At 40.6% G+C, this 15,728-nt stretch overlaps 2 protein-coding genes across 2 annotated transcripts in view; one reads left to right on the top strand and one right to left on the bottom strand.

Moving 5' to 3' along the window:
• LOC114641334 (olfactory receptor-like protein DTMT) overlaps positions 1-9,319 on the top strand; it is a 49,353-nt gene extending 40,034 nt beyond the window's left edge. Inside the window, exon 2 of the mRNA XM_028790399.2 lies at positions 8,068-9,319. Within this exon, the coding sequence (XP_028646232.2) occupies positions 8,088-9,044 (957 nt within the window). The 5' untranslated portion in view covers positions 8,068-8,087 and the 3' untranslated portion in view covers positions 9,045-9,319. The remainder of the gene's footprint in view (positions 1-8,067) is intronic.
• The window catches only part of dnajc28 (DnaJ (Hsp40) homolog, subfamily C, member 28), a 1,235,492-nt gene that overhangs the window by 1,138,513 nt on the left and 81,251 nt on the right, over positions 1-15,728 (bottom strand). The gene's annotated exons all lie outside the window — the stretch shown is intronic.

The raw sequence follows: 15,728 nt of genomic DNA, 5'->3' as shown, positions 1-15,728 counted from the left end.
CCATTTCCAGGCAGGAAGGGCCTTACATCAGTTCTGTCTGGAGGAATGGAGAAAAAGTCTTGCCATCTAATGAGAGATACTTGTGGAAGGTGACCCTAAGTGTTTCATTCAAGTGAAGCAATTAAAATGCAAGGCCACCTAAATACGAACAAAGTGTATGGAAACCCACTGAACATCTGATAAAGTGAATAGAGGCTGAAACCAATCTTTGTGTTTGACTTCCTACTTTGACATTTAGGCTTTACCGCTTATGGAAATGAAGTTGATATCCCAGTTGACTTAGCACAGGTAATGGATGGTAACACGACACGTGTGGAGTTGGGAAATACTGAGTTTGAAGGTCTTTAGCTGAGGTGGATGGAAACGTTTGGCCTCAATTGTACATCGAAACCTCAGGATTCTTCCTAACTCAAAACTGTTACCTGAAAGGGAATGTGAGATCCTCTGGGTTTATTGCAACCTTTATGGCTGAAAAATCTGAATCCAAACCCCTTTTATTAACACTTTGAAACACATTTGAAAATGCTATGCCATGTTCAAATGGCATAGTGTTTTCAAATAGTGATCATTTTCGTGTATGAATGTGTGTGTGTGTGAGAGAGAGAGAGGCAAAGACAGATTCGATCTCATTCAAGTGGTTACTGGAATATAAAATAAACACTTTCGTGAAGGTATAACGAAACAAGTGTGCTTTTATTCAAGAATAAAACTGAATAACAAAAAATTCAAGTGACAACAAGATACCCAGAAGACATGATTCATCAGCGTTTGTGTGTTTGATTATATCCCTTCAGCAGTGTCTTTTACAGGTAGCAAAACTTTACATTAGCCGTTGCAGACTGAAATCAAAAGCTTCTTCTATTTGGTCGCATACACCATCAGCATGGCACTGCCAGATCTAAACATTAGCGTGGCGAATTGCTCGCATGCCGAAGTGACTTTAGCTGCAGGTGGAAGTCAAGCAGAGTGCAGCAGTCTATTAGCCAGCGAAAGCGCTCTGAAGAAGCTGTCTGTTGCTACGGTCCTGTCTTTGTCCAGTCTGATAGCGGTCATGGGACATCATATCTTTGATTGCCGGTACCACAAATAGTTCTGAACAGGCATCAACCACAGCAGTGCTCTTGTGCAAAGAATGGAGATAAATGCCATCAGCTCAGAGAGGGAGAGCTAAGTTCATTGTACCACGTGAACGTCACTGAGAGAATAAAACTGAATAATAAATAAACAAGAGCTAACAAGTGGCCACAATTTACACCGGGTGTTACAGACTCAAATCAAATGTTAGTTTTTATTATATTGTAGAAATAATAATAGTAGCTCATTACTCAAAACGCAGAGTGCCCAGTCTCAAACCTGGGACCTTTGGGTTGTAAAGCAGTGGTTCTTACCTCTGCACCATCCAAGAATACATATCAACTTTCTGTCAATTGACATTTGAGCTTGGGTTTTTATTTCATTGACAGGAACGTGTAAATCAAATGCTTTTTTTTCTTTGGTTATATTCTTGAATAAAAAGGCACATGTTTATTTAATATTTGGACTGAAGTTTTCACACATTATACACACACGTCATTATTAGCATAACATGGAAAAGTTTCTGCTTTAGGTATGTGTTCAGCATTTCTTGCCTTACATTTCCTTTCATCCTACACTTACCCAGATCTTTGTAGACACGGAATACACATAAAATGCATGTATTATAAAATAACGATAAATTGTATTATTTACCCCATACAACTCCAGGCACCTCACACACAGATAAGGATCCTTGGCTTGAGCTGGCCGAGATGATCTCCATCAACTGGGCGGGTGGGATAGCAGACTGCTTGATGCTGGTGCTGATCGAGACATTTACAAAACAAAAGATACTGATGGAGTGGTGCAAAGGAATTTAAGGTGGGTCGAGATTACAAGTTTTTTTGAAGGTTTCAGGGATTCTAGTGTTAGTATAACATGGAAAAAGTTTCTGCATTAGGTGTGTGTTCAGCATTTCATTTCATCCTACATTTACCCAGATCTTTGTAGATGCAGAACAGACATGAAATGCATGTATTCCAAATAACAATATACTGTATTATTTGACCAATACAACTCCAGGCACTTCAAATCCACATAAAAAGACCTGAGCTGGGAGAACTTTTTGCCTGAGTTGAGCCGCGTCGGTAGGGCTAATGGGATAGCAGGCTGCTTGCCACTTGTGCTGATTGACACATTTTCAACACAAAAGACACTAACGGAGAGGTGTGAAGGAATTAAAGGTGGGCCGGGATTACGAGTTTTTTGTAGGCTTCAGGGATTCTAATGTTAGTATAATATGGAAAAAGTTTCTGCTTTAGGTATGTGTTCAACATTTCTTGCCTCACATTTCCTTTCATCCCTCACTTACCCAGGTCTTTGTAGACACGGAACACACATGAAATGCATATATTCCAAATAACAATATATTGTATTATTTACCCTATACAACTCCAGGCACCTCACACACAGATAAGGAGCCTTGGCTTGAGCTGGGAGAACTTTTTGTTCGAGTTGAGCTCCATCAAAGCTGCTTGCTGCTTGTGCTGATCGACACATTTACAAAACAAAAGAAACTGATGGAGAGATGCTAAGGGATTTAAGGTGGGCCGGGATTACAAGTTTTTTTGTAGGCTTCAGGGATTCTAGTGTTAAATAGAAAGGAATGGCAAGCTTTGTTGGGCCCGTTGTCGTCTAGATTTTTTATTTGGTGCATACGTGTTCAAAATTTATTATCAACTTGAACATTATGTTGGTGGACTTTGCCTCCTTTCAATTCCCTTTTATTTCAGGACTGTAGTTATGTCATAACACCTTTTCCTTTCTGTGCAATTCCTGTCCACTGTTCCAACCAGTGCAATATTCTGGAAGAAACAGCATGATCAGTAAATCTAACTGCTCATACACGGACTTCACCTCGCATCCACTAGATATTTTTGTTACCAAATATCGATTATTTCAAAGAGTAACTTGAACAATCACGGAGAAGCTGAAAGTTTGTTAAAATTACCATTCTTTATGCTTATTAACGGTAATGAAATGGTGTTGTGGTGCTAAAATCAGACATAGCCGTCGAGATATATCAAGGCACGGTCTATGTCTGACTAATTAGCTGCACTCTGTACTCATTACAAACAATTGTAAACTAAAGTCAATGTATGCATGCCAATTCGCTTGGTGTGTGTGTGTGTAATAACATTTAAATCACAGAGAATAACAGCTAATAGAAGGAAATTTCACACACAATACAATGGTCCTGCCTTAGTTTCCCTTGTGGACACTGACATTTCTATTCCTGAGCCGTTGCGTAAACCCAAATCCTGGATAATTAAATTCCCCTGTTCCAAGAGCAGCCAGCTTTTCAACTACAGTCTCAAAGGAAAGCTTAGTTTGAAATTGTGCAGGTGTAGAAATCCCAAGCTGGATCTCTAAGCCACAAAAACAACACCATCATTGGCTCAATATTTAAGAGAGTGCAGGAACAGGGGAGACCCCTTAGCTATTTAGTGTGCCAGGATGCTGGGCAACCACAAGTTAGACTCTGGTGGGGACACGCAGTGAAAACTGATAGTCCGCTTTAACTTGAGGCTGATGTGCAGTGATATTTAATGCTTTAAGGGGAGAACGTCAGAGACTTTGAAACAGGGGATTAGGCTGCTGGCTGTGGAGAGGGGACTGTCACATGGATGAGTGGTCCCTATACGTGTATGTGTCCTCTACCTACCGAATGATCTCCGTATTTTATTTACTCTTCTGAATACCATTATACAGAAAAGGAGCTCTGAAACAATTTGTGTAACACTTACAGCAGTCATCGAGTCGACTCAGAAATCTGAGGTTGGTATTCACTGGTTTAAATAACCTGAGGGGAAAAAAGAAGAAGAAGAAGAAGAAACAGCTGGGCAGAAAAAAAGATTTTGGAAAGCCATTTTATGCAGGTAAAGATGCTTTGAAATGTATTATATGCTGTAATAGATAGTTTGATAGGTAAGGCACTATATCATAGAGAAAAGCACAATGTAGCATTAGACTGCTGTTAATGGCGGCATATAAAATTAACACTTAGGAAATGCTGTTCCTATTCTTCCATTTGTTGCACCCACCAGGTTGTTATAATATATTTGGAATTATGTTTGTTAAAATTTATTAAGGGAAATATATCTTGAATTATATTTCAGATATTCTCTTGAAAATACAAAACTACATATATGTTGCATTTTATTGAAGGATATGTCCACATATTTTTCAGGTATATTTCAATATATTTATTCATGTAAGGGTATTGTCTTTCACTATTCAGGCAATATTCACAGTACTTGGGCGTCCGCATCAGCGACCACTTGGACTAGTCTAGTAACATAGAGGAACTGAAGAAGAAAGGACAGTGTGTGCAGACTCTTCCTCCTTAGGAGACTACGTTCGATTAAATGTGAATAGTGAAGTCACTTACAGATTCCATAACTGTCTGATGGTCCACCACACCAACAAGTGGATTAAGAAGCTCAGTTATGGGAGACACTGCTGGAGGTAGACGTGGAGCATAGAATGAAGTCAAAACTGAAGGCCACCATGAACTTGGGTGACAGGCCAAAAGAGTACTAATCATGACAACAGGAAGCTCTCACCGAACTAATTTTGCTCGTGTCATTGTGTTCAGTAAAAGCTCAGTCCTACTGTGGGGTGTCCAGTTAACAAAACCACTCGGTCCCAGTCCTAATAGAAAGTCTCCTCACCCAAATATCGCTCTTGATTCAAAACTTAAGCCACGTGCCAGGCAGGATAAAACACGAGGGCTTATGCTGAACTCTGGTCAGGCAGAAATGAGTTTGATAAGAAATGAAGATGAGCTGCCAAGTTAATAAAGGTCAGCGTTGATCGTCAGGGCATATTTTGGTTACAGCAAAACAGAAGTCAAACGTAAATTCTAGCGAGAAATCTTTGGTGCGACTAAACTTTGCACAGGTGGCTTGTGGAATACAAAGAAATGTACAAGCAAAATAAAAAAAGACAAACTAATAAGCACAGTAATGGCTCAAGTGATTTCTCAAAGCAGAGGTCTTTAACCCCTTCACCGCCCTCTGCCGGATATATCCGGCACCGTTGTTTTAATGCTAACGCCATACTGCCGGAATTATCCGGCACATTTGCCTGTGGTTATATGAATGCCTGGCGCGTAGTATAACTGACGGTTTGGCGTGGGTATTATTACTACGTTGTATTTCGACAAGTCTGTGGTTGTTTTGGCCGGTCATGTGACGTGATTCGCATGTAACAGCTGTGAATATGGCGAAACGTAAACTGACTTCAAGTGAGGCTTTGCAGGCGATTTTGGACAGTTCTGATCATGATTGTAGCAGTTCTGAAGAAGATTTTAGTGACAGTGATGAGCAGCAACGTGCGCTGCATGATACTGTGAATGAAGACGCATCGGATGACGGCGCTGAGTGGGTGTATCCCCAGCATCTCAGCTGGGCTGCTGCCCGTGGTGAACTACCTTTTCTGCATTCGTTTGAGGGAACGTGTGGCTTTATTGTTGATGTAAACAATTACACTGCTGAGCAGTTTTATGAGCTGTTTGTGTCACCTGATTTGATCAGACATTTTGTTCATCAGACAAATCTGTACGCAGCACAGTTTATTGAGAAAAATCCCAATTTACCTCCACATTCCCGTGTTCGTGCTTGGTTTGACACTGATGAAAACGAAATGAAAAAATTCATTGGGATTTTGATGTTGATGGGAATAATCAGAAAACCAGATATTGAGATGTACTGGTCTACAGATCCTATGTATGCAACACCTATTTTTGCAGCTGTCATGACACGTAACCGATTCTCTTTGCTGCTGAAATTCTTTCATTTGAATGACAACAGAAACGAGCCAGATAAGAAAGATCCAAACCGCGACCACTTGTTCAAGCTACGTCCTTTGATTGATCATTTATTTGAAGCATTTCAGTTGCCCTACATGCCAGGACCGTCAGTTGCAGTTGATGAAAGTTTATTGTTGTGGAAGGGCCGCTTACAGTTTCGACAGTATCTACCATTGAAAAGGGCACGGTTTGGTATTAAGATGTTTTGCTTAGCTGAGAATTCAGGTTACATTTATAGATTTCGTGTATACTCTGGCAACTTGCACAACATTTAGTGGTCAATACTGCTTGAATAAATGTAAAAAATGTAAAAAAAATGTAAAAAAGTAAAAAAACAAAAATTGTTCAGATTTCGCCTGGCGTGGGGAATATTTAGGGAGTTGGCGGTTAAAGGGTTAACACAAGCATTCGCTAACACCACTCAATCTCTGAAACAGTCAGATGGAATGACATAACAAATATTACGTGCTTCCTTTAGAAAGTTCATAAGGGAAGTAAAATATTTATTAACTCCTTTTTGACAGTAACTTGACTTTTACTGAAAAATTTGTCAAAACCGTGATCTCTTTTCACAACATGTTGTGACCAGTAGGGGGTGTTGCAGCACCCCAAGCACAACCACTGCTACACAAGTGACGGGGTCAATAAAAAGGTTTATTTTAACAAAATACGTCCCCAGGATATTCCTAAGCACCACTTCTAGCACAAGTTTCTCTTCTCTCTCTTGTTTAGTCCTCCTCTCCTACTCCCAGGCGAGTGCTGTCCAGTACAATATGACTACTACTACAACTAATAATAATAATAATAATAATAATAATAATAATAATACATTTCATTTATGTAGCACTTTGGTGTAGGGAATGCTGGCACACGCATGTTGCTGCCGTTAACGAGATTACTGATTGTTCATCAGTCCTATAACAAGTGGCTCATAAACCTAAGATGTCTGCATCTGGATGGACTTCATGTGCTTTCCAGAGGGAAGGAGGATGAAAACTTGCAATGTAGGGTTGCTGGGGTCCTGCCTGATACCACCACTCACGGGGTGTAGATGTCATGGATCACAGGAAGCTGTGTACCCATGATCTGCTCTGATGTTTTTGCCACACACTACAGGGCTCTCTGAGCACGAGTTGAGCAGCAGCCATGCCAGGATGTGATGCATTCTACCAGGATGGACTCAAGAGCACAGTAATAACCCAATCCCAAGCCCAAAGAACTTAAAAATTATAACAAGTGCAGCAGCCATTCTAGGTTGTAGGTAACATCTGGGTAAAGTAAAGATGTGGGTGGGCCTACTTCAGCACTTCTGCAGTTTGACATGACCATTTAAGGTCATCTGTGAAGGTGCCCTCTGAGGAACCTTAAAACTGCCAACCTGCTCCACAATATCTCCTCCAATATAACTGAAAGTGTGTTCTGTCACCTGCTTGTTCAAGTCCACGATAAGCTCCTTAGTCATGATAACGTTCAGAGAGAGGGACCATTCTGACAAGAGTCTAATTTCCTCTCTATGGGCAGTCTCATCATCCCTAATCCCACCAGAAACATTTTACCCACCAAGCTCCACCACTAAATGCTTATACTGGACAACTGCACCTCCGTCAAATCCATTCACCGTCTGATTTTTTATTTAACCTCCATGGGGACAGCACCACCTGCTACTCACCTTGTCCCACTAATGTGAATCAACTCCAGCTACAGCATTTCAGCTATAAGAGAAGTCATGCAAACCATTAAGAACTGGGCTGTGTCTTTGTAGGGCATTTGTGGACTTTGTCTTCTTATAATCGTTTTTAGTTTATTGTTGGAGTTTGGGATTGGGTTAAACCTTCATGCATAAATAGTGAACCGATACTGAATGTCCTGCATATACATATGTTCTTTTATAAGTCTTTATATACAATATATGTATATATTTCATATTTACCAGGAAAAGGGAGGATCAGGAGCAGTTGGTGGTTTTAAGTCTACCTAATTGACAAATTTTCAACATCAATGTTTAACTGTTGATTGTTATTCCTTAGCGAAAAGTAAATTTCATATAGTGTGGATATTTTTGCCACCCTCGTATGCTTTATTTCGGGGAAATCACTTTTATCATGTGACATAAAATGCTGCAAATGGTAATACATCTTTGTAATTATTAAGCTCAATTAAACGATTATCTTTCTTACCAGGTGAACTGAAGAATTCTACCATGATGTGGAACGTGACAGTTATGGTGTCGGAGTTCATACTGCAGTGCGCAATTGATCCTGACCAGAAGACCATTATTACCGTATCACTTGCCCTAATCTACTTGACGACACTCATTGGGAACCTGCTGGTGATCGTGGTCATTACAATTGACCTTCACCTCCATACCCCAATGTTTTGGTACATCTGCTGCTTAGCCATCATCGATATCGCTAACAGCTCCAATCTTATCCCACGCATGTTGGGTATCCTGCTTTTCAACTCCTCCATTGTACCCTATGGACCTTGTTTACTGCAGTTGTCTATGGTGGGCTATCTTGGGGTTTTGGAGGGCAATCTTTTGCTAGTTATGGCCTGTGACCGCTATGTAGCTGTGGTTTATCCCCTGAGGTATCCATTGATTGTTACGAGTAAAGTTGTCTGGTCCAGCATCTTCCTGGTGAACATTATTGGTGTGGTGATCGTCACGCCATACATGGTTTATGTAAGAGAACTCTCCTTTTGTCGCACCAATGTTTTGCCTTTCTGCTTCTGTGACTATGCGACAATGGTTCAAATCGCATGTACCGATGACCCCAAGTATATTGTCATTTTGTCCATCACAACAGGAATATCGGCGTCATACTGTGTGACGCTGACCGTCTTTTCCTACTACAAAATCGCTCGAGCTGCTCTGAAGATCTCCTCCGTCAAAGGGAAACAGAAGGTCTTCAGTACCCTGCTGACCCACCTGCTGGTGGTGGGCCTCTTCTATTTCCCTCTGATGATCTCCTACATACTCCCTGGAGTCGGGGTGAAGCTGTCGACTGAAGCCTGCACTTCTTTAATCATTGTAGCCATCCTAGTCCCTCCGATGATGAATCCCTTAATCTACAGCTTTAGAAATAAGGAAATAAAAAGCAGCATCCGCCGACTTTTCACAGGAATGAGAACAAATCCTGAAATTGAGGATCCATAGTAATCTGGAGTGAAAGGGAGCACAGGGTGTGACCCATACCTTACATTTATAACTCAATAAGAACAGAAACAGCTTAACACAATCAACTTCACAAAGTTCCAGTACAATTTTAAGCACATTTTTCAACTCGTGAAGAGCAACATAACTTAATGGAGAGTTTAAATCCAACACAAGATTATGACTTATGGAATGTTAAATGTGTTAATGAGGCAATAAAGAAGTTAAAGTAGGCTTAGCATTCTCAAGCTTTTGCTGCCATTTAAAGAAAACATACAATTCAGGCTTGGAAATCCAAAAAATTAATAAATTCCATACTCTATTGTGTAAACGATCTGCTGCATGGTATTGTTTAACTGAAGTTAAGCTAAGTGGCTTTGTAGGACTTACTGGTAAACACCCCGCACACTCCAAATATTGATAAGATGTTTAACGCAGAGGGAATCAATGGTTCTGTGATGCTGAACTCTGGCAATTGAATGTATGATGGTAAGTCAATAATTATCCACACTGTTGTGATGGCTTTCTTGGGGTTGGCTGTGTCTGTAGTGACGGTGGTAAAGTTTCGACCTTGATCAGTCAGTTGCTCTTGTTGGTGTCCAGAAATAGACATGGCTGATCCACTCCCCATTTGCACTGTTATGATGGCTTTCTTCAGTTTGGCTGTACAGCTTTCTCTGTGCGTGTGTGGAAACATTGCACGACTGTGGTGACCTTGATCAGTAAGTCCCTCTTGTTGGCATCTAGAAGTAGACATGGCAGATCTACTCCCTGTTTGTACCAAAAACAAGCATCGAGTAGTGGTCTCCTTTTCATCGGCTGGAGGTATACCAGGAGACAAAATTTATAGAAGGCTTTCAGCATGATATGGAGACAGAGTTTTAGCACAGCGGAGTCTTCACGAGTGGACTTAGAAATTCAAAAACGGTCTGCCATGCAATGGCGGATTTAGGTATGGGCCACATGGGTGGCTGCCCAGGGCAGCTTAGGATAATTTAGAATGGTGATTATAGCCTGAGCTGGTCCATCCATTAGAGGTGTTGCTTATGAAATGTAAGGAGCATGTGCTCCGTACACCCACTGACTTGGGCATTGTATGTACACAGAGGGGTGCCAATTACGTAACTGAAAGGGTGCACAGTCTGGACACTTAGCAGAACTCCTCCCCAGTTATCAAAGTCTAGTAATATTGTTTGCATGCGCTCACCCGATGAGAGGCTTATATGAAAGGTGAGGGGTGCACGCTCTGTAAATTCAATGATGTGTACCCAGAGGGGAGCCATTTATGTAACTAACGAGGCATGCGCTTCAAACACTGAGTGGGACCTCACCCCAGTCTTCGAAGTCTAGTAATACTGTGCATGCAGTCACCTGATGAGCAGTGAAAATGAAAGGTAACGGGTGCAAGCTCCATAAATTCCATGTACACAGATGGGAGCCATATATGTTTATATTGACTTACAACATTTATAATACAATTGGTTACATTTCTTTTGGTTTTCCAATTGGAGCAACTGACTCACTCAGGGTCACACAGTGGTGTCAGTAGTGGGATTCAAATTCACATCCTCAGTGTTTGAAGTCTAACGTCACAACTACTACCCCACATTGATGGCCTGTGTATAACTAAAGGGGCATGTGCTCTGGTAATGGAGTGGGTTAGGGTTAGGGTAACCTAACCAATGAAGTCTATTATTACTGGTTGCACGATGTAACTCGAGGGGCGGCATTTATGAAAGGTATGGGGAGTGCACACCATAAATTCCATGGTGTGTACACAGAGGGGATGACAGATAAGTTAATGAAAGAGTATGTGGTGCTCCAGACACTTAATGGGACCCCCCCTCCAGTTGTCGAAAGTCTGGTAATACTGTGTCCGCTGTCACCCAAGGGGTACTGTATGTGAAAGGTAAGGCGCTCCATAAATTCCATGGTAAGTACATAAAGAAGGGAGCCATTTGTTTAACGAAAGAAGCATGCACTCCGGACACCAAGGGGGACACTGCCTAGGGCTCCAAATGAGCTTCAACCAGCACTGCTGCCAAGTGTTAAAGCACGAAGAAGGAGCAGGATATCCATCCACGTCCACTACTATCAACAGCATACTGTAGTGTAAGCCCATACCGTGGAGCTGATGAACTGACAAGGATTTTGGCACCCAGTACACCATCAGTGCATCAGTAAAACACAGATAACTGCTCGCTGCTCTTATATGGTACAAAGAGAAAGTGGAGCGGCCATGATTACTTCTGGAAAACAACAAAAGAAACTGATGGATCGACGTTGAAACATTGCCAGTGTGAGCACAGAAACACCATGTTTCAACATGACGAGTGCAAAGAAGGCTGTGCAGCCAACTTAAAAAGCAAAATTATTATACAAGTGAAGAGAATTATTGACTTAACCTTTCTGTTTTTCCTGTTATTCTGCTGCAGGCAGGACAGTTAGGAGAAGCTTCTGAACATTCCCACACAGTTTTTAAATTTTTTTTTATCTCAAAATATACAATAGAACCCTAATTTAACATGTTTTGGATGCTTCTATTTACATTAAAATGCGTATGTCTGAACAGGTTGAATCTTTTATATCAATGTTCACAGTGAAGCTAAAAGTGACTATTTACCATTTAAAAAAGCTAACTTAAAAAGTTAATTGTTGACTATATCCTTTTTTGTTTGTTTCTTTGATTGTTCACAATTCATTTGAAAAGCGATCCAAATCTGATATGACTATGCCCTGATATCTACCCTGAATGCGCCGTGAATGCGCAAAATAAATAAAAAAAATTAGCCCAGGGGTCTCCAATTCTTGGTGCGATAATGGAGCTGCAGGATTTCATGCTAACCCTTAATTAGGACAGTAAGACAATCTAGAAGAGAACAGGCCATTCAGCCTAACAAAGCTCACCAGTCCTATCCACCTAATTCCTCCAAAGTAACATCAAGTCGAGTTTTGAAGGTCCCTGAAGTCCTCCTGTCTACCACACTACTTGTCTCTTATTCCAAGTGTCTGTGGCTCTCTGTGTAAAGAAAAACTTCCTCATGTTCATGTGAAATTTATCCTTCACAAGTTTCCAACTGTGTTCTTGATGAACTCATTTTAAAATAACCGTCTCGTTCCACTGGACTAATTCCCTTTCATAATTTTAAACACTTCAGTCACATCTCCTCATAATCCTCTTTTGCTTAAAGTGTAAAGGCTCAGCTCTTTTAATCTTTCCTCATAACTCATCCTCTGTAGTGCCTGAATCAGGCTGGTCACTTTTCTTTGGACCTTTTCTAGTGCTGCTATGTCCTTTTTGTAGACCAAAACTGCATCCATGACTCCAAGCGAGGCCTCACCAGTGTGTAATAAAGGTTGAGCAGAACAACCTCCTGTGACTTGTACTCCACACATCAAGATGCTATATACTGTAACATTCTGTTAGCCTTCTTAATGGCTTCCAATTTTCAAACCTCGCATTGTGTATTCAAACCTCACATTTTTACTTCTTGTGTGTAATTCTTTACATTTACTGACATTAAATTTCATCTGCCACAAATCTACTCAAGCCTGTCTGCTGTCAAAATCCCTCTGTGATGATTCAACAGATTCTCATTGATCTGCCAGTCCAGCTTTCTTAGTGTAGCGGCTTTCAAATGGTTGCTGATGTTTTGAAGGAAGACAGACACACCGATATCCAGATTCTACCATTTATTCTGCAACAACGTCATCCAACTATAAGACAAGCAGTAAGGAGCACAGTCAACACACGCAGCGACAGGCTCTCTCTCAGTCTCCTTTAGCAAGCCAAACAATATGCTAATGATGCTGGATCTCCATCAAATTAAACACTTTTAAAATCCATTTCTGCCGATCAAAAGTGACGGCACAACCTCAAGATACATTAATAACCACATGACGTGATGCTTCTATGCAGTTTGAGACGGAATACACGATTTCGACACTTACACGAGAGACGGAGCGTATTGCGAAGCGTCTTACCTGCAGCAGCGTCATCCAGCTTTTGCTGGGAGTCTGCTGTTACGCTACATGTGCAGTCTATGGGTGTTTCATTAATTAAAGCCCCCCCCTGCTACAACAGGCAAACAGGAACTATTATACAAAAGGTACACTGATTGCATTCGTATTAAACAAAATTCACAACAAAAAAAATGAGAAGCATTTCAGTATTAAAAAGTCCATAGTTTTGGGAATGTTCACAAAAATAAAACATAATAAAACTGACTCAGCCACATTAGCATCATCTTCAAACTTAACCAACATGTTGTTTATATTCCTATTCAAATCATTTATACTGCATCTACAGTCGACCCTGGATATACGACTGGCCTGACATGCGAACAACTTGGTTTACGACCAAAGTTTTGTTTTGAATTACGACCAACGAATGCGGTCACGTGTATCCGCTTGTGCGATTGTAAACAAACAGCTGAGAGCGTCCGTAAACGTCAGCTAGAGTCCAGATACATGTGTTTGTGGGCGTAATTTTGGTCAGTGCAGTGATTTATATCATTTATTTTGATAATTTCTATCAAAATGGCCCCAAAAAAGCTAGAAAAGAAGACACAATGGAGTTATTGGGTCATAACAAAAAGCACTTTGCATGGCAGAAGAAGAACACCACATTCCAAGAAAAACACCTGCTACCTACTGTCAAATTTGGTGGAGGTTCCATCATGCTGTGGGGCTGTGTGGCTAGTTCAGGGACTGGGGCCCTTGTTAAAGTCGAGGGTCGGATGAATTCAACCCAATATCAACAAATTCTTCAGGATAATGTTTAAGCGTCAGTCACAAAGTTGAAGTTACGCAGGGGTTGGATATTCCAGCAAGACAATGACCCAAAACACAGTTGGAAATCTACAAAGGCATTCATGCAGAGGGAGAAGTACAATGTTCTGGAATGGCTGTCACAGTCCACTGACTTGAATATCATCGACAATCTATGGGATGATTTGAAGCAGGCTGTCCATCAAATTGAACTGAACTGGAGAGATTTTGTATGAAGAATGGTCAGAAATACCTCCATCCAGAATCCAGACGCTCATCAGAGGCTATAGGAGGACAGCGTCGAGAGGCTGTTAGATTTACAAAAGGAGGCTCAACGAAGTATTGATGTCATATCTCTGTTAGGGTGCCCAAATTTATGCACCTGTCTAATTTTGTTATGATGCATATTGCATAGTTTCTGTTAATCCAATAAACTTAATGTCACTGCTGAAATACTACTGTCTCCATAAGGCATGTCAGATATTAAAAGGAAGTTGCTACTTTGAACGCTCAGCCAATGAGAAACAAAAATCCAAAGAATTAAGAGGGATTCCCAAACTTTTTCATATGACTGTAGACTTTACCACTTATGGAAATGAGTTGATATCCCAGTTGACTTAGCACAGGGACCGGGAGGTGGCATGACAAGTGTGGAGTTGGGAAATACTGAGTTTGAAGGTCTTTAGCTGAGGTGGATGGAAACTTTTGGCCTCAATTGTACATCGAAACCTCAGGATTCTTCTTAACTCAAAACTGTTATCTGAAAGGAAATGTGAGATACTTTGGGATTATTGCAATCTTTACGGCTGAAAAATCAGAATCCGAATCAGAATCCCTTTTATTAACACTGAAACACATTTGAAAACACGTTTTCAAATAGTGACCATTTTCGTGTATGCGTGTGTGTGTGTGTGCGTGTATGAATGTATGTGTGTGCGTGTGCGAGAGAGGCAGAGACAGATTCGATCTCATTCAAGTGGTTACTGGAATGTAAAATAAACACTTTCGCAAAGGTATAACGAAATAAGTGTGCTTTTATTCAAGAATAAAACTGAATAACAAAAAATTCAAGTGACAACAAAATACCCAGAAGACATGATTCACCAGTGTTTGTGTGTCTGATTATAGCCCTTCAGCGATGTCTTTTATACGTAGCAAAACTTTACACTGGCTATTACAGACTGAAATCAAAACCCTCTTCTTTTTGGGCACATACACCATCAGCACAGTGCTGCCTGATTTAAACACTAGTGTGGCGAACTGCTCGCATACCGAAGTGACTTTAGCTAGCGAAAGCGCTCTGAAGAAGCTGTCTGTTGCTCCGGTCCTGCCTTTGCCCAGTCTGATAGCGTTCACGGGACATCATATCTTTGATTGCCAGTACAACAAATAGTTCTGAGCAGATAACAATCACCAGTAGCAACTGTGGTCATCGCTGCTCTTGAGAAAAGACTGAGAAAAATGTCATCAACTCAGAGAGGGAGAGGCAATTTTGTTGTACCACGTGAACGTCACTGACAGAATAAAACTGAATAATAAAAAAAACAAGTACTAACTTTTACAAGTAGGCAATATTTACACTGGGTGTTACAGACTCAATCAAATGTATGTTTTTATTATATTATAGTAATAATAATAATAATTATTATAGTAGCAGCTCACTACTCAAAACGCAGAGCACCCGGTCTCAATCCCAGGACCTTCGGGATATAAGGCAGCAGTTTTTACCTCTGCACCATTCATGAGCACATCTAAACTCTCCTGTCGATTGACATTTGAACTTGTGTTTTTAACTCATTGACAACAACATGTAAATCGAATGTTTTTTTTTTTGGTTATATTCTTGAATAAAAGCGCACGTTTTTATTTGATATTTGGACTAAAGTTTTCACACATTATACACTTCTCATCATTATT

The sequence above is a fragment of the Erpetoichthys calabaricus genome, chromosome 4, assembly GCF_900747795.2.
Source record: "Erpetoichthys calabaricus chromosome 4, fErpCal1.3, whole genome shotgun sequence".
Classification (NCBI taxonomy): domain Eukaryota; kingdom Metazoa; phylum Chordata; class Cladistia; order Polypteriformes; family Polypteridae; genus Erpetoichthys; species Erpetoichthys calabaricus.
The sequence above is the reverse complement of the archived record's forward strand: the minus strand, read 5'-3'. Positions and strand labels throughout refer to the sequence as shown.